Here is a 14,517-nt window from a genome sequence, read left to right as displayed (position 1 = left end):
CCGGTGTTTGGCGCCGGCAATCCGACCGCGACATCTGGTCGGTATGGATAAATTGTCCGACTATAGGCGGCAGGATCCTGATGAGGGAGTATCAGTTTTCGCCATTTGTCATTTGGAGATTATAGTGTGTAAACAATAGTGATTTCATGGTACACTGTAAATATTGACAAGAGCATATTTGATGTTTCCAGATTCTTCCCAGCATAGTATTTGTTTATTTTAAAAGAATTATACTTAGTTTTGCTTATCCACTATACCCAACAGAAAGTACCCAAACATGTTATTATGTTAAGGCTACTTTTGTTTTCATAATTTTGAGTTGAACGGATTATCATAATAAAGTAACGAGTTTTACTCGACAGGATGTTGTATTGGTTCATACTTTTAAGATGACCTGGAGGCAAGATTTAGTGATAGTGGTAGATGCTGTAACTTATCTACTCTCAATGGGTGAAACTTCAAGCTGGCTACTAAAAAAACTTATATGTATGCCCTTTAAAAAAATTATATCGAAATAAATTTTCTCACTTAATGGTTTGTTATAGCTGCTCTAACCTCAACCTAGACCTATACACAGTAGATAGAAAGTAGATTCGCTCACTGAAATGCTACAATTAAACCCAAATCAATGGTTCATATTAAATTTTTACTTCTTAATCAGCGCTTATTTTTTTGTTCGAAGATCTTAATCTACAATGAATATTATTTTCTTTCCAAAAACTGTACGATAGACAGTTGGTTGACAGTTATCCATATCATTTCTGTAAGATCTGTATACATTTTAAGATAAAACAACATTTTCTTTACTTGTAACGCCATTACAAAATGCATTCAATTTTAATTCAATGATTCACTCATAATTCCGTGATATACGTAGGTTGTTTTTTGTGATCTTTATATTTCAAATTTTCAAGAGTAGTATAATGCATTACAGTGTGTATTATTATGTAATTAATTTTCATTTTTGGTTTTAAAGGTATGTAGACAAACAAGTCGTTGTGGCTAGGATAAAAATGCATTGAGTACACACATATAAAGTTGTATTATTTCCTCAGGCTGGGAATGTATGTGACGTAACAATGGTAATGTAAACAAAGTAAATAATATTTATTTTCTAAATATTTATATACTGTTTAATGTATGTAACAATAAACAGTTACAATACTATCAAATCAGAAATAAATTGATTGGTTTTAACCAGAGTTAACAACTTAGACCCCTACATTATAAGCTGTTTATTATGCGTACCGAGAGAGTTATCATAAAATACAGCTTATTGAAAGCACACCATTGGGTTCAAAACTTCAAATAAATTAAGCTACTGTATCAACTGGAAAAGAAATCATTAGCCTCGGCAAGACAATGTACTACCACATACAAGCGAAACAAGAATATGATGTAGCTATTATGTGATATAACCAATAGCAAACCACCTATGCAAAACATAATTATATACTTTGATTATCCTTTATCAAAAAAAAAATAGTATTCATACATTAATCATGAAATCTACGCAGAACATTATTTCGTCTATTAACACAAATTAGTCTAATATGCCTTACAATTAGTTGTCTCCTGAAAAGTAAATATGGACACTTGTTTCATGTTCAGAAGAGCTGTATTACCAAATATCTGTTGTTCACCTGGTAAAAAGAGGAAAATATATCTTTCAATGAATTGACTTTCCATATATCAAATTTAAACAATGTGTAAAATAAAGAAATAGTCTGACTAACTTCTCTCCTAAAATATAGTTGTATTCTATTCATTCCTTTAGTAACAATCTAGAAACCCAGGAAGAGATAATTTAGTGATTCAGCATAATGCATGGGTCAAGTATAACGTATTTCCGTCAGTAATTCCGTCCTATTTGTTTCCGGTGAGTTCCAAACACATGAGCTTTATGTGGAACAAACATTGAATATTTTGCATTGCATAAATATTTTGCATATGAATATTTTGCATTGGCTTATAAATATTATAATGAAAGAGAGAATTATAATTTTCATTTAAACTTCACAAAGAATAAACTTTAAAGAGTAAATGGGCAAAAGATACAGTAGGTAAGGAAACATACATTTACATAAAAATAAGATGAAACACACATCGGCTTACTTTGTTTACTTAGTAGATGGCGGAAGTGGTGAAGTTACTTGATTCATCTATTACCACATTACAGCTTCGTAAATAATACATGTAAATTCTTCACAAATATTCAGAAGAGAAGGTATGCTACAAGTCTTAAATAAACCTAATAAGTTTCCGATGATTATTTAGGAAAATTATATATTTATATTAACCATAAATATTTGTGTATCATTTACGAGACCGCAAGGATACCCAGTCGTCTAAATCCAAAAAATGGTTGGAGGTCCCTCTCCAATTTTATATAAGCGAATTCGGAACCTTAATCTGCTGTTTCAAAAATACAAAATGTGCTAAATATTGAAACCTCATATTATACATCTTAGTGAAACAATTTTTTTATGATGTGCACTTCTTTTTACCAAACTCCGATCATCTCAAACGAAAAAAACCCATTTAATTAAAAAAAAAAAATCCTCCAACAATTTGTTAAGTCAGGCTGAGCTCCATCGTGGCTATGTGGATAGCGTATGTACGCGTCTTTAGCGCATACACCCAAGTTCGATTCTGAGCACGAGCTCATGTGGTTCGAATCCCACGTTAGGCTGTAGCTCTGCGTCTCATATAGCATCGCTGCTGAGGGACGCCAAACTCAAATCAAATCCAAGTTAAATCAGGTTATATAGTAGGCCTATATGCGATATTTAATCTAGAAACGACTAAAGCTTAAGTTCACAAGCATAAAAGAGTTACATTTTTAGCTTGGGCTACAGCTTTGATAGTGCGACATCTATAATTTCATGGTAAGAAAATATGGTCACAAATGGCGTATTTGTTTTGACGCGAATAGATCAACTTCAGAGCTTCAGGCGGAGTGGAGATCACTAGGTCATGAGTCATCATATCAATAAAAATGAACTTATCATTAATTGTCAAGTTTTGGCAGGAAGTGTTTCCTTTCTTACCAGGAAAGTGCATGCTGGTACGGAAGTGGTTTTTACTGTTTTAACATATTTCATTCTCAAAACTCACATGCGAAGAAAAGCAAATTGTTATTTCTATTTATTTTATTTATTTGTTTTCTCTCTCTCTCTCTTTTTTTTTTTTTTTTTTAAAGACAGAACAGGATAAACTCAATTACCGAAGAAACTGTTAGTTTGCAAACCATTTCAAACGAAATGACTGAACAATGACCAGGGCCGGATTTCCCAATAGGCCCGGTAGGCCCGGGCCTATGGACGCAAGCTCCCAGGGGGAGCACGGCAGAGAGAAAAAAAAAATAAAAAAATATCTAGGAATAAAAATAAATAGCCATAACTTAATGTATTTTTTGAATTGATTTAAAAAATCAGGCTAATAAAGCATTCTGATTTTGAAGTTCATTGGAACAAATAATTGTTGGTAAAGTTAAACTATTTTTCAACATTATGCATCAACTTCGTTACAACATTGATCTCAAACACGGGAGAACTGGCTGTAATTTTTTAATAAAGGTTTTTAGGAAAGTAACTTTAACCAGACTAAGGGGCGGAAAAATTATTGGGCCTAGGGGCGCCAAAATGCTAAATCCGACCCTGACAATGACTGTATATTTACTTTTTCTAACATTTTTCAGTTGGCTTTATCATTCAAATGAAATATTGTTTCATTAACTATCTGAACAAATGAGACATTTCACATCTACACCAAAATTAAAAGAAAACATCAAAATAAAATGAATAACAAGACTGATTACATAGTTTATTCAACAAAGTTATTATTATCAGTGTGATGTTGACAGGTGGGATACATACATACTAGGGATGGCCAAAATTTTCCGGAATCGGAAATTTCACTTTCCTTATTTCGGAAAAATTTCGGATCTTTTTTCGAAATCGGAATTTTTTAAGTTCCATTTTTTTTTCCGAATTCCATAATTTTCCCGATTTTACTTTCCGGATTCCGGAAAGTAAAAATTCTGGAATTGGCCATTTCTAATGTATACATAAGTTAAAGTGCGAGGCGCTAGGATCCAAAATGTGAAATCATTTTAAACAACATATAATTAGGAACGGTATGAGATGGTTGTACCGGCAGTAGTAAATTATATTTTTAAAAAAGCCAATTAAGGGAGACATCTTAAGAGCTAAAATTCATTCCACGCCTACACTAAATAAATGCGGTTACAATTTGAAATAATAGCTAGGGAATTGTAGTGCACTTCTGTTAGTCATTAGTTTTGGAAATTTTCTGGAGGTTTGTATATAATTGTGGCTTAATATAACAGAAATGGAATCAATATTTTAAAAATGAGCTAGTTAGTGATTCCCGAATATTTTTAATGCCTGATTTAGAATCACTTCCTTGCACAATATATCTTCGAAGAAAAACTCTGGAAGATAACGAGAAGTACTGGGTTCACGGTTGAGTGGACCAGGAGCGTCATTTCAGATTTTGCTTGGGGGGGGAAACCCCTTCATATAAGTAAAATTTCTCGTATTTCACTGATTTACTGTACTATTTTATTAATAAAAGCTATAGAAATCACAAACTCAGGGAGGGGCAATTGCCCTTCCCTGCCCCCCCTAAATGACGCCCCTGGAGTGGACGTCTGCAAAATTTCTTATCTGATTGCTTTCAACGGCATTTCTCAGTTGGACGACCATGAGGAAGACTTCTTGCTCTCTTATTAAAGATTGAAGGATATATTAAAGTGAAACCCACTGAATTAGCGTACACCGTAAGTATCAAATAAGAAATTGTGCAGATGTCCACTCAGCCATGTACCATATATAACGAACTTCAGCGAACGCGTCTCATCTGAATCAAACTTGGCATGGTAATAGACCAGGGGCGGATCCAAGACGGACTTCTGGGGGGGGGGGATTTTAATACTGCTACTTAGAGCTACTTTTAAGAGCTCCAAACTCTGGGATTGGTTCTATTTATATATAAAATAAGAAAGTTTCCTCTTTGTTTTTTTTTGGGGGGGGGGAAATTGCCCCGATCGCTTCTCCCTGGATCAGCCTCTGTAATAGACCTTGACAAGCTTAGTACGTAAGTATAATGGCGTACAGACTCTTGGTCCCGAGTATCAACCGAACATTAAATTTTGGGTTTTACATTATCACAAGAATGAATGAAAGGAAATGTCATCCGAATAGATCACACTTACCGTGATAGATCTTAACTAATATATAGCGTGTGAAAAAACATGGTGTGCAAACTTTTGATTCCTGAGTTATCTATCATTAAATTTGAAGTTTGGACTTAACGAAATTTTCTCTAAACAATTCTAATAAAAGTTTGCTTAAAATGCGTGAATGACGGCTTTATTTTTTGCAGTTGCGAAATTTATACTAGTTTCCTTCGTAACACAAGTCTATGAGGAAATTAAAAAAGAGAAATCCCCGCGACACATTATGTAGGACAGAAGGAAACGAACGATACGTGTTTAGACATAATGGTACCAATACGTTACATAATGTATCTGCAGAACTCAGAAGCCACAACAACATAAACTTGACCTTGAAATTCAACAAGGAAAGAAAATAGATTAATTCTACTTTTCAGATGGCTCTCAACTGTTTCAAAATAAGTTCATAATTCAATTCGCCTTTGGACGACGCGGTCCTTTGTTTTCTTCATATTATTAAGTACATGTTGAATCACAAAGAATGTCTGAAAAAATTTCATTTATTATTTTGTTTGGCCTTACAATGTGTGTCTATATTTCTTTGAGTAAAGAAGCTCCAATTTTGAGTATACAACAAGGGAAACTGCAAGGTAAAATACTGAAATCTTTCTATGGGAGAGACTTCTATGCTTATCAAGGAATTCCTTACGCTAAGCCACCTGTTAAGGAGCTTCGATTTAAGGTAAGAGAATTGATTCGCTCTTAAAGTGACTGCTGCTTTTCAGTTTATAGAAATAATTTGTTAATAGAGATGTTTATCAGTCTTATAATGACTGTTAGGAGTTTTGGAGTTGTTATGAGTTGATATATTAAAAACGCGGAGAACCTGAGTTAGAGTTGGACTGTGTTCGTTCCAGTCGGAACCTTGACTGTGATATGTGTATTTCACCACTACTCTACGTCTCAACTCTGATGCTCAATGGCCCGGTTCGAATTCCAGCTTCCACCAAATAAAATGGGCTTTGTGGTGGACAAACTTCATATACGTGGGTTTTTTCGGTGTTCTCTTGCTTCCTCCCACTTTCTTCATTCCACTATTTCACTCATTATCATTATGACCGTCTCCATTGAAGCCGGGACATAATCATGGGAGATTAAACCAAAGAAAAAAAATCTAATAAACTATTCACGCTTTACACTATACTAAGGTTACCATATTTTCTAATTTAAAATCGGAGGATTTTCGGTCAAATTATTTTTAAGATGTAGGTTTAATATATTTCCCTACTTCTAACTTTATTAAGGAAAACTTTCTTTAAAATTTTTTCAGTTTAACGTCCTACGATTAGGCCCTTTTAGGCTAAGGGAGACAAATGATTAAGGCAAGTGAATGATGATGGACGAATTGGTAGAATGAGAAAGTGGGAGGAAACGGAAGTACCCCGAGAAAACCTATCCACCACAAACTTACTTGGACGGGGATCGAACTAGGGAGTCCACACACCAGAGGCAAGTGCTCTACCACTGAGCCCCCGTGCCCCCGAAAGCTTTATAAGTACGATGTAATTATGGCCAATAGGTTGCTTCAAAAATAGCTAAGTGACACACAGCATCTGATTAAAAGTAACAAATCTCTTATAAAAGTATAGCTGAATTTATAACTAAGACAATTTAACAATAATGGAAGCAAAATATTTCATAGTTTTATAGTGCACCTAAAACATACTGTAGTATTCTTCCTCATATCCAGAAATAGATTATCGTGCGCTTAAATTGCACTTAAAAATATTTAGAGTGTGTACTGCTTGCGTTATTGATGATATATCACATTTCTCTTGAATTCCATTGTTCGTTCCCAGTCTCTGCGGTAATGTTAGCTACACACCGGTTGTACTATTGATCAAAGACAACACTGAAAGTATACCGACCTCACTCAAAATTCTTGCCCGCAAATAAATTATACGTTGAAATTAGGCATAGAAAACTGGAACTTGCTTAATCCCAATTTGCCTGAGACCCTGCTAGAAAGTGAAAGTATAAGTGAGATACGTAAGATAGAATATAGAGCGGCAATGTAAGTACTATTGCAGGATAGAGCGGCAATGTAAGTACTATTGCAGGCAGAGGGAGGGGTGCTATTACAAAGTAGCAAATCATTCTATATTTTGCTATGATTCATAATTTTAGATTTGTTTTGATTGGAAAGTATATTGAATTGCACCTAAAAGCGTATGGTTGGAAATTGACAATTTGGAATCCAGAATGGCCCCCAAATTATAGCTAATAGTTAAACTACATTTTTGCTAGCAAATCCCAATATGAAAATAGATTTATCTATAAAATGGCTACATGGCTTATCTCAGCTGTCCCTTGAACACATGAACTTCAACTCAAATCTGTAAGTCTCCTTAAACCAGGGGCAGATCCAGGACGGACTTCTGGGGAGGGGGGCGATGGGTTGTAATACTGCTACTTTTAAGAGCTCCAGACTCTGGGATGGGTTTTATTTATATGTAAAATAAGAAAGTTTCCTCTTCTGGGGGGGGGGCGATCGCCCCCCTGAATCCGCCCCTGCCTTAAACTTGCATTTAAAGTCATCCTCAAGCATGATTATAACCCGGATCCTCCTCGCCGAAAACATGTACGCTGTAACCATAGAGCCACAACAAAAATCTACAGTTAGAAAGAGAAAATCAATGGAAAGGGATGAGAAGTCAGTAAAATCCTTCTGAAGGATTATGTGTGTGCACTTTAATTCAGGGGTTCTCATAGCAGATGATTGGGGCAAAATATGGCATTGAAAGTTAGGAAGAGGGGAGGGTTGAAGTACAGAATGTAGTTGAAGATATTTTGATTTATCTAAAAAAAAATTACGTTTGGCTGGATTCAGGTATCTTAAAATTTCTATTGAGCCATAACCTTCAGCTAATAGTAGCTATTATTTTATAGCAAGTTGTATCTTCAACGATTGTACTGCACCAATTTACTACTTACTCTTTTACTAAATAAGTGAAAATGTTTGAAATATTTTGCATCCAAACCATTTTTACAAATTCTATTCCCACTATTGTATACTTGACAAACAACAAAATTAAAGATTACACATTACGAATATTTATAAAACAATCTTATTTATAAAATAAGGTTTGTGATATCTGATTAGTCTTATGAAGTACTAAATATTATTAAGAATTATTAAGAACGTGTCCTTGTAAATTTATTTAATCGTTTATTGTTTTCTTTTGTACGTGTGCTACAGAATCCTGAAGCTGCTGATGGTTGGACTGGAGTAAGAGATGCCACGAAGGAAGGAAATGCATGCTTTCAGGATTTATCCTTCTGTGAACCATTCCCTATTGACGAGGATTGTTTGTATCTGAATGTATATACTCCCAAAGTAAGTTAAGAGAAACTATTCCTCTTCGTGTGTGTGTTTGAAGTCCATGTTTCTGCTTAGAAATGTTTCAAAAACGGAATATACAGTCTTTTCGTCAAACTATTAACCACACAGTTCAGTCGCCCAATTCGAAAACGCGTCTTGTCCTATATTTTTTTTTTTTGAATGATATTTTTTTCTCAGTTTATGATTTGTTAATAATAAATTCCAGCTAATTTTTTCTATTTAATGTGTTCCGCTTCGGTTAGGAGAGAAACATTATACAACGTTCTTACAGAACTTGGAATACCGACAAAGCTAATTAGATTAATTAAGATATGTTTAAATGAATCCCAAATTAAGTCCGGGTAGGAAAATTTTTGTCCACGAGCTTTCACGTCGAAAATGGCCTGAAACAAGGAGATGCGTTGTCGCCAATATCATTTAACTTTATTCTGGAATACGCTATAAGGAAAATCAAAGATAGCAACCAGGGCCTAGAGTTGAACGGTATTCACCAGGTTATGGCATATGCTGATGATGTAAATTTAATAGAGGATGGTAGGAGAACAATAGAAAGAAATGCAGAGATCTTATTAAACGCTTGCAGGGATGAAAGAAAACGTAAAAAAAAAAAAATCTGTAAACGAAGAAAAATATGCAATAGTGCAATGTACTGGAGAGGAGTCGCTAAAATTAATTCTCTTTAACGAGGACGATTACGAAAGATCACCTACTGATTGAAATCCAGATTATTTTCCAATAGAGTAAATTCCAATAAACTTTCTTGTTATTGTTAACTATTCCATATCGGACTCCCGAAGAAAACTCATCTAAACAACTTATTGACCGTGCCAATAGCGACTACTCTCAATCATGACTCCGTTTTCTTTCATTTAGAAATAGAAAAGAAAGAGAAGAAAGTAGAAGGGTAACAGAAGGAGGTAGAAAAAGAAGAAAGAAAAGAAATAGGGTATTTTAATAAGAAACAGATTACTGGATAATTCCGGAAATATAGTAAAAGGTCGGGAGAGTCGTTGAAAGACGAATCATTCTAAATGTTATTAACGACTAATCAATTTTGGAATGCTTCGGAATAGACACATGTTCCCTCATACCACCCAGACCTAGCTCCAGGCACCACGATCGTGGGGTCGCCCAGACCTAGACCTGGAAACGAGAAAAGTGAAATCATTCTTTGTACTGTTATTCCAACCGGTGATTGATAACCATCCAGCATCTGAACTCTGTTCTTTAGGATCGACCACACATATGAATTAGCCAAGGAAAAAAAAAATCAAACTTATTAACTCAATATAAATCTATGTATCGTATCAATAAGAATTTCAACTTCCTGGAAGAAAGATGTCGGATTTAGGCTCATCCTGCTAATTTTGTTTCGCTCCTAGAGCCCATTTAAACCATTAGTAGCGGTCCTTCATGACCTAGGTTATTTACCTTAACACATCTATTAAAACATGACACATATATTACAGATGTTAATATGACAAATGATATCACTAAAATTACTTAAATTAAATCTATCATGCATTCACACGCTCACTCACTCAGGACAGTGTATATATGTTTAAAGGAAAATCAACTAGCTACAAGGGTACAAATAGTTTATTACATTCATAGTGAAAAAAAAAGACAAAACAAATAATTATGAAGAAAATATTAAAAGCACAAATCCTTGGTTATGTATTAATAGAGTACATAGTGTTATATATTTTAGTAAATTTTTATATATTCAATCATATTGACAAATGGAAAGAAAAAAATAATTACATGTATCATATCTTAGGCATGCTAAAGCAAAATTATGATTTGCGACATACGCAAAGAAGACACTTATTTCACTTTTAAAAAAAATTGGACAAAGAGGAAAGAAAAAAAAACTTTTTGGTGTATTAGAACTTATATGAGTCTCTACCTCACATTGAGCAATAAAATATTAATAATTTTGAGCGTTCAAATCACAAATCACGCAATAGTCGTAGTGTCCAGAACATTTCGCTCCATTTAGCTTAGTTTATGTTTATATATATCTATATATATATATATATAACTAGTGGTTTACAAAAACCATTCATCGACTATATTTGGTTCGTAATTCTTAACAGTTTATATCTGCAATCGCACACTGCTACGTCTATACCCATCTAGGGATTTCGAAAAAATCACTTTCGCCAGAGGATGTTTCTCCTCTTAGACGGTCCATTTCCAAACTTATTAATTGGATAGTTTTGAGTTATTTATTCAACACTGGGACACGTCATGAGACCTTTCCCTTAGATCACTTTCGTATAGATATATATATACATGGTTCGGATAAAAAAAACAATCTTCCACAGGTGTACGGAGTATGATGGTTCAAATTGAGGATAGAAAATAAAACTGGTCAAGTCACAGGATACATATGCAGGTGAGAAGGATACAAGGTGCACTTTCCACAATGGTTTCAGGTTAGTAGTTCAGGGATAATATTCGTTATGATGTGGGTTACGTTTAGACCTGCCGTTACTTTTCAATACATGCCATTACATAATTACAGTGGTTATTAATTACATTTATTCAAAAGAAAAGGAAAATTACTTGAGTGGACGGCGGTATTATTGACAGAATCTACATTCTTACATACGTCGGAAAACTTACTGGTAAACTATAGCAACCAATACACGTTTAGGGGGACAGACACGAGCGCTCTTACATACATTCATATAATACATTTAATATCATACTTTTACTTTAAAATAATATTCACATACTAAGTACATATACATTTCGACGTAGTCATTTCTCTCTCTATATATATATATATATATATATTTATAATAAATGCGCACACATTTCAATTAATCACCCCAATAATAATTTTTGAAAAGGTTGCAAACATTGTCCAAGAAAACAAATGACTTCCGACCTTACATATGAAAAAGAATTGAATTTTTTATCTGATACCGCGCGTCTATAAATTTTTAACTTTTATATAATCAATTCGTGCTTAAATAATGAAAAAAAAACTTTATGAGGCAGGCACGTGACACAGAGCATTTCTAAAGATATAACTAGATAAACCAAAATACAATTTCTGGGCCCAGGTCAACTACAAGGTAATCGAAAACCAAAACAGAAAGGAAAGTGACCAACGGATTAAAAAAAACTTAAGAGGGACGACGGTGAAAGAACGTAATGGAAGTGTCGTCAACTACGAAGTCGTTATTCATTTTGGCAATAGGTCAAAAATGTGATGGAGGACCCAATCACTATCTACTTTATCCATGAATCGTGTCCTGCAACGTCTCAGCTGGTAATTTCAGATCAGAGTTGTATGTTAAAAAGATCGTAAGCAACAAGTTCAAAATCTTGGGGGGGGGGAAGGTTGAAAATTTAAAAAAAATCTCGAAGTAAGAAGGAAGAGACAAGGGAAAGAAAGCGGCGCCAACGAAAGGAGAAAGATTAAAGTACTACTCACTACACAGAAGAGTGATCGAATTTAAATATATAACAACTCATAACCAAAAATATTCACATATGCCGAAAGAGGGTGGTTTACTTAAATACGTAAACTAGGAGGGAGGTCCTGCTGCCAAGGATGCAAGTTCTGTGTCCATCAGATCCCAATCCCACAAGAATTTGCTTGTAAGATTGAAATCCGATCCCCGTATCCGGCCCAGACCAGCAGGATAAAAGGAGAGGGGGAAGGGACCAGGTAACTGCGTCCCCAATTTTGAAATCTCTAAGTAAGAAAAAAAACATTCGACCCCTCAGAAGAACTAAGAAGGTTCAAGGACAGTAATGAAACTAGAGTAAAAGTAATAGCTAAGATAACCCTAATGATACTTTGCCAAAAATAAAAAAAATATTAAATAAACTGGATTTTGGATCGGTGATTTCAATTGCCAAACTTCACCGATAGCTCCCCTTCGCAGAATGCGCTAAATTCTGAGGCATCGATTAATTTCCATCACTATCTAGTTAAAAAACTAAGAAAAGAAAACGAAAATATTCAAGGAGGGAGGGGTCGATGCCCGGGTACGGTATAATAAATCTCAATAATTAATTGTTTTGATTCTATAATCCTATCAGAGCTGTCGCCTCCATGAACATTATAAGCTAGCCCGAGTAGGTGACGTGAAGAGAAAAAAAATCTCACGGAGCAGGATATTCTATTTTTAAAACCGACCAGAAAATATAATTCACTACAGCCCTGATGTATAACTACTACTGTCTTTTCATAATTTATTATTCAAAATGTCTAGTCAGCGATTATATGATGCTACCCATTCTATCAGATGGTATTACTATGGTTGATTATTACTATAACCCATTAAACTACAAAGTATTACCATAGTCCGACTATATATTGCCCTCCGGTCCGCGTGATATTATGGTGCAGGGGTCAGAACCCGAGATGTTTGTAGCTACACGTATCTATTCAATATATATATATATCAACACGCGGCGAAGTATTCACTGGGCTACTATATATATTTAACTATATGGGTGTCCTATCTTCTATATTCATTTACTACAATATTCATATACTTTCATATTCATATTCACATTAATATTCATATAATATTCATATCATCATTCTTTTCATTCACTACGACGCTGTATTTTACAAACACCCTGTTTCCTCTATCTACGCCCAGCCTATCTACACATTTCATCATAACACTTTAAAATCTATAATCACTACAAACATTTCCCATTCCGATCACCGCACGATAACCTCACTCGAACTCAAGACTCTTTCACCACACACACACAATACTATGTAATACCTGGTAGCTTTATTAAAAAAAATCCTACGTATGTTCACTGAGAATAGAATTATCTGCGATAATATTTAATGTTTATGAAATTCTGCAGCAACAATGAAATTCTGCAGCCACAAAGGAAAAATGAACATTTAATATAATTTCAAAGCGAAGAACTAGCATCATATCGCCCGACTTCTGTTAAAAAAATTACGTATTGTTTATTTACTTAAATATTTCGATTTCTAGACTTAGCAGAATGTTGAAATTTTCAGGATATATTGATTTTGGGTCACTTGACCTAACTGTACATCCATATGGGCTGTGAATTATACCTTCTAGGTTTTATTTCGAAAAGAAGGGTCAATTTCAAGGAAACTAAATCACTAAGCACCTCGACATACGAATGGCGGTTAGTACTGACTTTTGACACTAGGGGCTAGCGACGATATAATCAACCCTTGAACAACTGAATGTGACCTTGTACACGGAATTATTGTACTATATTACGTTCACTTTTAAATATTGTGTATGAGTTCACTTAATGACGGAATAATAAAAAATTTATCGCATAGTAAATACTACACTGTCCATATTTAATTATCTCACACACTCTTTCATCACTTAACTACCACTACCACTGATACTACATTACAAATATACACATACTACTTAAACTACAAGACACATCATGCCAATACACACCAATCATCCCTATCATTAATACATGTTATACTGATAAATATACACAGAAAACATTCATATTTTACCATTTTAAATCGGCTCGAAAGGAAAGGGGAAGAAAGAAACAGGGCCAACTGGCCCTTGTATTTACTAAATCACATTCTTGAGTGTTTAATCAATGCCCCCGAGGGGACATATCGAAGTGTTGACTAACAATAGGACCCCTGCCCTGAAGGGGCAGGAACCCGGAACAAACTACATATTCAACTCATCCCGCTGGAAGCCGTACTCCCAATTTGGGAGTCAGGTAGGAGCCCTTACTGATAATTTACACGTGCATTGTGATTACTATTCTAACTACCACAAAATTAAATACCGCCATGTATGTTTAAAAAAAAGGAAAAATCACTCGCTACCTACATAAACAAATCTATATATGGACAGGTCTTGTAACCCTCAATTAACAGGAAAATTGGAGGTGAAAATAT

At 34.5% G+C, this 14,517-nt stretch overlaps 1 protein-coding gene across 1 annotated transcript in view; it reads left to right on the top strand.

Annotated features, from left to right (window-relative positions):
* The first annotated feature begins 5,675 nt into the window (after window positions 1–5,675).
* LOC145668501 (juvenile hormone esterase-like) overlaps window positions 5,676–14,517 on the top strand; it is a 71,544-nt gene continuing 62,702 nt past the window's right edge. The window contains exons 1-2 of the mRNA XM_081736460.1: window positions 5,676–5,942; window positions 8,460–8,597. Coding sequence (XP_081592586.1) covers window positions 5,742–5,942; window positions 8,460–8,597 — 339 coding nt within the window. The 5' untranslated portion in view covers window positions 5,676–5,741. The remainder of the gene's footprint in view (window positions 5,943–8,459; window positions 8,598–14,517) is intronic.

This window comes from Thermobia domestica, chromosome 13 (assembly GCF_964235325.1).
Source record: "Thermobia domestica chromosome 13, izTheDome1.hap1.1, whole genome shotgun sequence".
Lineage (NCBI taxonomy): Eukaryota > Metazoa > Arthropoda > Insecta > Zygentoma > Lepismatidae > Thermobia > Thermobia domestica.
This window is presented reverse-complemented; position numbering and strand designations above follow the sequence as displayed.